Source organism: Cinclus cinclus, chromosome 3, assembly GCF_963662255.1.
Source record: "Cinclus cinclus chromosome 3, bCinCin1.1, whole genome shotgun sequence".
NCBI lineage: Eukaryota > Metazoa > Chordata > Aves > Passeriformes > Cinclidae > Cinclus > Cinclus cinclus.
Genome location: NC_085048.1, coordinates 96,515,428 through 96,525,800, shown reverse-complemented (window position 1 = coordinate 96,525,800; position 10,373 = coordinate 96,515,428). Strand labels below are relative to the sequence as shown.

Genomic DNA, 10,373 nt, shown 5'->3' with positions numbered 1-10,373 from the left:
TCCAGAGGAAAAAAGTCCCTCTCTAGGCCTGACATAAAGGGAGCAAACATCAAAAGAAGCACAAGATGGGGAGTGTAGTTCAAATGTAAACCAAATAATGTAATTCTGTTAGAAATGTGAAGCCAGACTGACCAAGAAATCTGTTACTTCATATACCCACCCTCTGACTATACATTTGCTGCTGTGTAAGATATGCAGAGGTAATTGCACCCCCAGAATACAAAAAAAACCCCAAAAACATTCTGCTGACTCATCTATGATCTCAGGTGGGAGCAAGTTTCTAGCTGAGCCATTGGTGGTCTGTTTGACTGGTAAGGTCATCAGCAATTCCCCACAAAAAAGAGCCCAAAGTCCAATTCCCTTTGCATCACTTCTCAAGCTGCAGGTCTCACCTCTTTCCCTCTTCCTCTCATAGCTTCTTCTCTCAAAAGCCCCCATAACCTTAGGCTGAGATTACTGCAAGGACCCCACCCACTCTTGTCAGCACTGAGGATATTTCTTACCATGACTTCTGGCATCTCTCTAGGTGTACATGACAAGAGTCAGCCACTGGAAAAAGAAGAAAATGTGAATTTAGACAGTGACGGTACACCAAGTCTTCAGACTTGTCTCAGGACCTTCAGGGGTGACCCAGTGACTGTAGTCCTTTTGTACTGCACAGGATAGTTAAGGGATTTTGGAACTGCCTCTTTCCTTTATTACAATTCTGACCCAGAAACTCTTGCCATATGTTGTTTTCTATGAAAAATCATTGCAGCAGCTGCAGCAAAAGCAGTTTCTGGGAAGGGGAGGCACCTGCCTGATTACAAGTGGAAGAGATAGCAAGTTCTGGGAACCTGGCTGTCCTACAGACTACCCTATAAAATAGGTTCAGGTCCTCTGCTTGCAAACTGTGCTCTGCCCTTGCTAAAAACAGATTTAATGAACAATCAGGCTCTGCACTAACCACAGAGTGTAAATGGGAGCTGGTGAGATTGTAAAAGGCTTTAAAAAATCTTTTTAAACACTGGGTTGTCAAATAACAGTCCCTAGACTGATAAAATGCAGTACTCAGGCATATCACTATGGAGCACAGCAGGATTTTTGCTTCAGACTAGCTGATAAAAAGCCTGATGTATCCCCATTCAGTGAGCTATCCTTCAGGCTGTGCTTTTAAGACAAACAGCAGCAAGCATATGTCTGCTGTTTCTTTCTTAAAACCAAGATGTTTTGCAATTCAGGATTAACAGAAGGGGTAGTAAGATTTTTTTGGGTTTTTTTTTTTTGTTTTGTTTTGTTTTGGTTTTGGTTTTGTTTTGTTTTGGTCACTTCCTTAAAGTCACTTTGAGAAATGTTTCCAGCAATGATAGTCTGGTGTCAGCAAGGGAAGACCCATGCCATAGCCAGGGATGGCCACCTCTGAGCTGTGCACCAGTGGGGCCAAGGAACCCCAAGGAAACTTCTCCCACACAGGATGCACTTCCAGCCAGGAAAAACCTCCACCACTATTTGCCAGGACAAAAGCCTAGCAACGTACATCACACATCATCTTTAACTTCACCCTTCTGCTAACATTTGGTCCTACTTTGGAGGAGGAAAAGGAGAGGAGAGGAGAGGAGAGGAGAGGAGAGGAGAGGAGAGGAGAGGAGAGGAGAGGAGAGGAGAGGAGAGGAGAGGAGAGGAGAGGAGAGGAGAGGAGAGGAGAGGAGAGGAGAGGAGAGGAGAGGAGAGGAGAGGAGAGGAGAGGAGAGGAGAGGAGAGGAGAGGAGAGGAGAGGAGAGGAGAGGAGAGGAGAGGAGAGGAGAGGAGAGGAGAGGAGAGGAGAGGAGAGGAGAGGAGAGGAGCATTCTTACCTCCATTGCTGTCATCAAAATTTGTGACCTGCCCTCTGCTAAGTTTTGGAATGCATCTAGGGGCAGAACAAAAAAATAAAGAACTTATTTCATGAGGAAGAATCAAGAATGCAATGCAGACATAAGTCTGTGGCAGCTGAGGAGCAGAGCTGCAATCCCTGTGCTGGGATGCTCTGCCTGGCTCAGGTGTCCTGCCTGACCACATCTCATTTCTATGCTGGGTACCCCTTCTGCCTGGGAAGGCATCCCAATTTTGGTGCCAGAATTTGGCAGAAGTGTAGGGACAGGCAGTGCTCAATGTGGCTGCTTTCATCTCCTCTCATAATTTGTTTCAATTGTTTTCCTGCCTGAAGACTGACAGGAGGACAGTGAACTAATGAAACACATCTTCCCACAGGGAAACTTTTTGTTGGTCCTTTTCCATCCTCCCTGGCAGTGAGTGATCACAGTGTGCCCTAAAGAAAGTGATTCTCTTGAAGTCATTAGTATGCCTTGCAAGCTTTTTGCAGGGAATATAAATGCAGATGCTGCTGTTATTCAGCTAGAGTTTGAAATTAACATTGCTGAAAGTTTTTTTTTGACAGAACACTTTGCCATCAGAAAATTTAAATCCATTCAAATATTGTTATTCTATATGCATATTTATATTGCAGTATGTCTAGGAGAAGTCTTCAAATCCAAGTGTTTGGATAAACTCAAAACACGGTATTTTGAGGGGCTTTATTTATTTGAAATTACTTTCCTCCTAGAAATGTGCTGTTACAAACAGTAATAAAGAGAAACAAATTTAAGTCCATCTATCCTTGAGTGATACACTTTTCTGCCACCCTGAATGGGAAAGACTTTGTTAGATTCCAGATGTTTTGGAACCTACCCAGCCTTAGCAAAAAGACTGCTGGGAGAGGGTAGGAACAGGGGAATAGGGCTCATTGCTCATCTGCCCCTTAGGAGGCCACCAGAGCTACCTGTATGGCCCAGAGCAGGGAGGAAAGGTGGTACAACCTGCCTACACTGCTCTGAAGAAAGGCACAAGGAAAACCTCTTGTTGTGCCCAGGCCCTTGACAAGGCAGGGGTTATTTGCAGGGCTGGGCTTGCACCCAGCAGTCTTTTTAGGAAAAAGTGGCAGCGCTGAAATTACCTCCTCTGGGCAGAGGTAAGTGCCTCTTTACTGCTTCATTAACTCCACTTAAATAGAATTTGCAAAGAAGCTGCTGCTTTTGGTTTGGGTCTCATCTCTGGCTATCTTGAAAGAATGAGTAATGATTTAATGGGACAGATTTTATCTTCCCTGCTGCACTCACATCATCATAAAGGTTGACTGCCTTTTATTCTAACTTGGCACCCTCATCCCCTCCTGTAACAAACTTATTCACAATGATCTAAAAACTTTGAGAAATATATTCCACATTAAACCCTCTGTAAAGTGGTAACTGAAAGAGTGGAGAGCATTTTAAGATTCTCATTACAGACAGCAATGAGACTTTTAGAGACTCCTTTCCACATGGATGCAAAGGATTTGTCTTTACATTGGCTCTTAAAATGTAAAAGGATCTTTTCTAAATTAAAAAAAATAATATGGCACTAATTTAGGCATAAAAACTTTCATCTACAGCAAGAGACATGTATAATCATAAAAAATGGGTGTTTACAAGCTTTTCTTTTTTTAATGAAAGCATTAAAATCAGGACACACTCTGATTTTACAGCACTTTCAGAGCTGCTTCTGTTGTACTCCCTTGAAATGGGATTTTAGGCAGTGTCATCCAAGCAGATCTGCTGACCACTATTGGCCCATTAAACATCAGTGCTAAAAACTCATGGGAGAAAATGAATGCTCGTTTCCATGCGCTGTTGACACCCAGCTCATTCCAAAGATGAAATAAATTACTGTAGTGATGTTCTAGCACAGGGGTCACGGTTGCTGACTTTGTTTAACTACCAATATCTCCAGTCAGAATGCTTATTATTAGAGTAGGAAAAAAATTACAATTTTGTGAAACAGAATTGCATTTCTATTCGGGCAAAAGCTCATTTAGGAGTTGTCTGCTCCCTCCTGGCAAGTGCCAGACAATAGTTGGATGCAACGCAGGGAATGGGTTTGTTTATCCAAGAAGATACTGGACTTTCTCCTTACCAAAAGACTGAAAGAACTTTACTGAACACTAAACTGCTCTCTAGCAGCCAGTTGCTCCAGTGGACAGGAGATAAATCTGGCTCCTGACAACCCAAAGAGCTGCCTGGGCAGCGCCCAGACTTGGGGCAGGCGTGTCACTTCCAAGCTATGCTCTTAGAAACGCATTATTCCGCCTTGTGTCGTGTCCCTGGTCCCTGTGCTGCTCTCAGCCTGGCTTTGCAGGCTGCCCTGCTGCCTGCCAGGTGTCCTGGCAGGTGCTGGCACTCACGGGTCATGGTGTCAAGGCGCAGCATGCAGCACACGAAGTCGGAGAATCCGACCCTGCCACCGGCATCGCCGTAGCGCAGCGACATCAGGCGCAGCAGCTGCGTGTCGGTGGCCAGACCTGCCAAGGGAAAACACACTGGGAGGCCATGGACCAGGTCTGATGGCCTCCTGCACCCTGCCAAGAAGCTGGGGACACCCTCAGCCCCCCTGCCCTGTCATACATTCCTGGACAGCCTTTCCCCCACTTCTTGCCTAAGAATCGGGGTAGGGTAATGGAAAACCGAAGTGGCCTTATTCACTGACTCCCATTGTGGCTTAAGTCAGCAAACTGCAAACACAGAGCTAGCTAATCCAGTGGTATCTTGCTTTGCCTTTTTAGCTTTTATTTCCTAGAAGAAAGGGTGATTTTCTTTGGCTCATAACTGTAAAAGTCTGAGCGTGGCATTTACAATACCACTGGCTCTTTCTCCTAAAGAGGCAGATGCTGCATGCTCAGGCTATTATGCTGCATAGCATGCCTGGGATTCTTAATTTTTACATTTTCTCTTCTATTAGAAAATGGTGAAGGGTGCATTTCTTTTTTATTAGCTGATTATTCAATATTTGTGTCGCAGTCTGTTTGGATGGAAATTGGTATTCAATCGAATGAACAAAAATTGCTTTTTAGAATGGTTCTTTTATTAGTTAAATAAAACTACCCTAAATGTGCTGGCTATATAAGAGGAATGATTTAAATACATTTTGCACTAAAAGCTGATTTGCAAAACAAAAGGGAAATTTTTCACAGAGAGCTGGACTGATAGCTTCGGTTTAATGCCTTCTCTGAGACTTCCGAAAAGTCTCATTTGCTCACTCCAGGTTTTAGTAGCTCAGCTGGATGTGAAGTAACTTTCCTGCTTTTTCAACCAGCTCTAAACTTTTCATTTTAAAATGAATTCATCATGGAGCTAAATTAGTTGAAAAAGCAGAAATAAAAGAAATGCCTTCTCCAAACCTGTGTAGGGAGAGAGAGAGCCGATGGAAGTGGTTTAGTACCACCATTGACAAACTCTGGTTGCATGAGCCTAGTTGGAGGTCTCCAGCAGGAAGCAGGTACACAATGCTGAATAATTCAAGATTGGAAATACATTTGGGCTTAAGATACATTTCAAATTAAGCTAAACCTGATTTTATAATATTTTCAAAGTACATAAAGATAGTAATTAAAAGTAAATCTAATTAATGAAATGTCTTCTTTTAAAGTCTGGTTTTAAACCACTGTAGCAGTGAGCAATAAATTCTATTTTTAACCTTTTGAAAACAGTGGGAATTCAATCAAGCTGTCTCCAGAGAGTGGATTCCAGCAAATATTGCTTATGGGATGCTACAATCAAGCCTTATGTTAGTAAAACACCGACACTTTGGGCTGGTCAGTCTGGGATACACTTGCTCTGAAATCTGCTTACTTGGCAATGTCTCTCAATTAACCTCATCAACAAGACTGAAGGGTCAGTCCTCTCTGTTCCCAAGATTTTTCAGCTGATTTGTATGACTGTTCCCTTAGTCTTTTTATTTGCTGGATTCCTCCTTCTGGTTTTAGCCAAGCTTTTAATTAATAAAATTAAATTAAATAAAATTAATAAAAAATATTTTGAATAATTTACTGTTGCCAAAGAGGAGTTTGTAAATACGTCAAGCCAATGCTGCTGTATTTCAGGGCACCACTGCTGTTAATGCAGCTGGCCTGCTTTACTCTGATCCATTATTATTATTGGAAGCATTAGGAAAACAGTGAAAATTAAGCACACACTGAAGTGTTTTGTTGGGAAAGCACTGATCACTTCATGGAACAGCTGTCTACAATCTGGTTTTAGGTACATTAATACCATTCCCAGAGGCAGCACCAAGCTCCCAAATGCCTTCTGGGGTTCCTGCTCAAAAGCCAGGACAGGGATCATCCCACTGCCAAGCCAGATTCAAATGCGGAAGTCTGGTTCAGAGGGCAGCAAGAATGAGCTTGTAATTTTCTTCCCCATTCAGAACTACTTGTAGCCAAATATGTACTGAATTTGCCACTTAACAGTGTCTTTGTATCCCTTCTGACAGCTGACAGGACTTTCCCATGTGCAATTTTCCTCCCAGTTTTGCACTTCAGCATCTTTCTCACAGAATGCCCCTGGCAACTTCTCCTTTGACATTTGGCACATGAGTGCTGTGCTTCTCAGACAGACGCTGAAGTCCGGCTTTCAGCAGCAAAAAAAAAGTGATACATGCATCCCCCCAGCTGATGGCTTCCAGGGATAGCAATTCTGCACCAGCTTCCTCCTGGGACAGCACCGCTCCGAGCTCCAGGCAGCCGAACGGGAGCTTCTCTACTGCCCAGTTGAAAGGGGATCTCTGTGCCAGAGATGTACTTCTCACACTAAGTCTCCATTGACACGACTCAGATAAAATAATTCACTCGTGCACGCACTGAGAGCTTCAGCACCCAGTAGCCAACAGAGGTCAGTGCAAACTAAATAAATGCCTGTCAGTGTGGCTTTCCCTTCTAGACTTAGTCACTGCCCTGGAGAGAAACTTCAGGTACTGAGGCAAGTGCAAGAACCCACTCTTTCTTTCTCCTTTCCTCTACTGGAGATTCCATCCATGACCTAGAAGCTAATCTGGCCAGAGCTGCACTTCTCTCCATCTCTTTGCTGGCTCCCCAGCACAGACCTCTCAGCAGAGATGTCATCTCACTGGCATCTCTGTGAAATCCAAGTCTTTTTTCTCTCCTCTTTCTTTTTCCTCCTTCCCTTCACTGCCACAGGAACAGGAAAAGGAGCTGCTCAGCACCTCTGGGCATACCTGCTGCCTGAATTGCATTCTTCAGCTCAGCAACATCAAGAAATCCAGAACAGTTTCTGTCTTCCTTGCTGAAGATACCCTAGAATACAGTGCAAAGACAGATTTCAAGCTCTTATCACCACTTCCCACATTTACTGATACAAGCAGTTACATATGTTCTCTTCCCTTAGTAAATAAATATGCTGCAAAGAAGTTCAACAGGTGAGATGGGGTGGCCATGACAAGGGAGACCCATTTTCAGAAGGCTCTGACAGAATGTCACTGTGTGAGAAATCCCACAGTTTGGGGTGGGCATAAGACTTTTTGCTTTCTCTAACACACCACAAGTCACATTTGAGGTGCTGTCAGTGGGAAAAAGCACCATATCTAGATGGGGAACTAGGTGGTCTCAGACTGGAACAAGTCAGAGCCCACCCAAATCTGAGCCTTGAGGAAACCCTCCTGTCCTGCACCAAGACTGAGGGAGAACGACTTGACAAAGAGAAGCTGCCATGAGCGCCCTGAAGAATTTAGGTGGTGCCCTAAATACCAGGTCACAGCTTCCAGTGCTTATCCTGGAGCAGAAACATTTCTCCCAGACAAGTTTTCATCAGATCCTATACATTTCCAGTAGAAACTGCAGCAATGAGGAAATGACATTTTTCAGATTATTCTGTTCAAGAATTCAAGAAGCCATTTCAGCTTAGACAGCTTTTCTAAAAAAAAAAAAAAAAAAAAAAAAGCCAGCGCTGGCATAGACATGGAGATTTCCATCAGATTCTGAGCCTAATTGGCCTGCCTACCTTTTCCCCTCAATGTTCTCTGTGCTGGAAAAGCCTGGGCTGCTCATTTGGAGCACTTTACACACACCACTGCCTGCCTTGCATGAGAGGAGGGAACTCTGACCCTCTAAGCAAGCAATCTTTGCAAGGCTTCCTCCTGCAGCATTTTGAGAGCACGGAGCATCTGCTCCCTGCTGCTGGAAAGCCCCAGGGTACAGAATTCACGTAATCTACAGTATCCACAGTACCTACAGCCAAGAGAGAGCCACCCCCCATCCCGTACCATGTACTTTGTGAGACATCGCCAGAGGCTCCCAAACTCCTGCAGGGTGAGTCTTCCATTCGAGTTGAGCTGTGCACTTATTTAAGAAATGAGCACTTAATGAGAGCTAAACCTGGCTGTCTTTGTTGCTGACGATGCTGCTTCCACAGAACTAAACACATAAGGTGCATCCTCTTCTGTCTGTTACTTCGTGTTGAGAAAGCTGAGTGTTTTTCTACTCTCCGTTGTGTTTAAATCCACCTTGTTTGTCACATTGTACAGCCACTCATGCCTGCGCTCACAAACCACTATTTGTAAGGTGCCTTTAACCACAGGGAAGCTGCAGTGACATTCAGCCCCAAGCATGGACACCACTGTGAATGAACATGGTCCTGTGGCCTTGCATCTGCACGGGGCACCCATGCAGGATCTGATCTGCCTGGATCCTCCAGGAGAAGAGGCACTGAGGAGCCAAGAGCACGAGGAGATGATGCTGATGCCTTCTGTCAGATGGCAGCAGCAGCCTTTGAGGCAGACAGCCCCCGGGAAGGCACAAAGGGCAGTGTCAGTGTGCCTGCTCCCCTCCATGCAGCATCCACTCTAATGCTGGATGGGGAAACCTCCCCTAAAGCAAAACTCATCACCAGTGAAATACAAGCAGACCAGTGCCACTGCTGTGGAACTTGAGTGAAAAAAACTGATCCTGGCTTTGTAGGCCAGGATAGGTCACACTGTACATGGGTTATCTGCAGGCCAGAGAATTAAAAATCCGTCCTGAATTATAGCAGAGCAGAGGCTTTGTCAGCTCTTTGCACGTGCCATGCATTCACAGTGCCCACTTATCCCAGGACAGGCTTTGCAAAGGAGGAAATGTCTCTTTCACTGGCTAGATGCTGAAAGCTGGAAAGAGAGAGGGACTTCTGGTCATTTTTATTCATCCTCTGGCAGTCTTTAAAGGTCTGAGAATGCCTCAAAGTTTTTTCAAGGCATGTAGGAAATGAGACAATGAGCAAGCAAGGGGGAAGAAACACACGAGGGAGATGTATGTTTTCATCAAGGAGCCCTCTTGTTCTACAATGGCCGTAAATGTATTTCTTGTGTTGTCTTGTTAACAGTAAAAAGACTTGAGTGATTCAGCTAAATAGGAAAGATAGGCTGGAAAGATACACTGGGACAGCCTGCCAGGCAAGTGCCTGGGGATTCAGCAGTGGCAGTGCTTCTGCCCCTGGCACCAGCATTGCTGGCAGCCTACTGAAGTGTCCCCCCAGGCCAGTCTGGTGCTACCACCACACAACAGCTGAGCTATGCCTAAACTCTGTCCTGCCTCCTTGTCTCAGCTCTGCCGGAGACCCCCACCCTAGGGTGAAGCTTAGCCAAGCCCAGAGAGGGCAAAATGAGAGCAAAGAGTCAGGTGGTAGCAGGTTGATCCTCACCTTTCAGCAGACATGCAGAGCAAAGTTCTGCATGGACTATGGGACAGTTATGTATTGGGGATTTGGGCTAATATTTACTTGCAGGTTCTCACACTGGGATGCTCAGCCCAGCCATAACTCAAGGCAAGGATGGGCAGCACCAGGGAAGTTTATTGCTTCTGCTGAAAGGATACATCCATCAGAGCTAAAATGCCTCTGCATGAATCAAAGCTGAATCTCCCTCCCAGGCTGGTCATTTCATCTGTAAGGATTGACAAAACAGAAGGAATTAGAAAGAGCAAGGGATGCGACAAGCATCAGGACACAGTTCTGAGGGAAGGAGAATACCAGGCTGAAGGTTCACACAGCTAAAAAGCCCCAGCTCTGGTTCAGGTTCTCAAACAGCAGCAAGGGCTCTGTGCCAAACAGGGAATCGGTACATCTCAGACATCTCTACCTTCTTCAAGGACAGGTGCCCTGCTTGGGCTCACTCTGCACAGTCCCTGCCCACGGATGGAAACCCTTCCCTCTTGAAATAAGGATAAGGAAAACGACAGTGACCACTGAAAGGTCACTTATGCTGATTTAGCAAGTCCTAAGAGCCCTTTGAGCCTTGTGGGGTCAAAGTAGGCTCCAGCCCTCCAGCCATGGCCCTCTCATGCTCTGATCCCACATGCAGTATGCCACAATAAGGATTTTTCAAGGACCATCAGGACACCATTAAATCCTATGTCTAATTTACTCTAGTCTAAGGACACGGAAGCACCAAAAACATTAGCTGGGCTGTAAAAGCTTTACCTTTTGAGATCACTTCATTAAGGAGTTGTTGCAGCTGCAAGGCATCAATAGTTGAGTCCTGACACAAAATAAAACACAAAG

The 10,373-nt window shown here is 45.0% G+C and overlaps 1 protein-coding gene across 1 annotated transcript in view; it reads right to left on the bottom strand.

Moving 5' to 3' along the window:
* Positions 1–522: 522 nt before the first annotated feature.
* The window catches only part of CAPN13 (calpain 13), a 41,557-nt gene continuing 31,706 nt past the window's right edge, over positions 523–10,373 (bottom strand). The window contains exons 14-20 of the mRNA XM_062489350.1: positions 10,293–10,350; positions 9,689–9,756; positions 8,104–8,172; positions 7,060–7,138; positions 4,235–4,351; positions 1,833–1,888; positions 523–549 (exon numbers count right to left, since the gene is read on the bottom strand). Of these exons, the coding sequence (XP_062345334.1) occupies positions 523–549; positions 1,833–1,888; positions 4,235–4,351; positions 7,060–7,138; positions 8,104–8,172; positions 9,689–9,756; positions 10,293–10,350 (474 nt within the window). The remainder of the gene's footprint in view (positions 550–1,832; positions 1,889–4,234; positions 4,352–7,059; positions 7,139–8,103; positions 8,173–9,688; positions 9,757–10,292; positions 10,351–10,373) is intronic.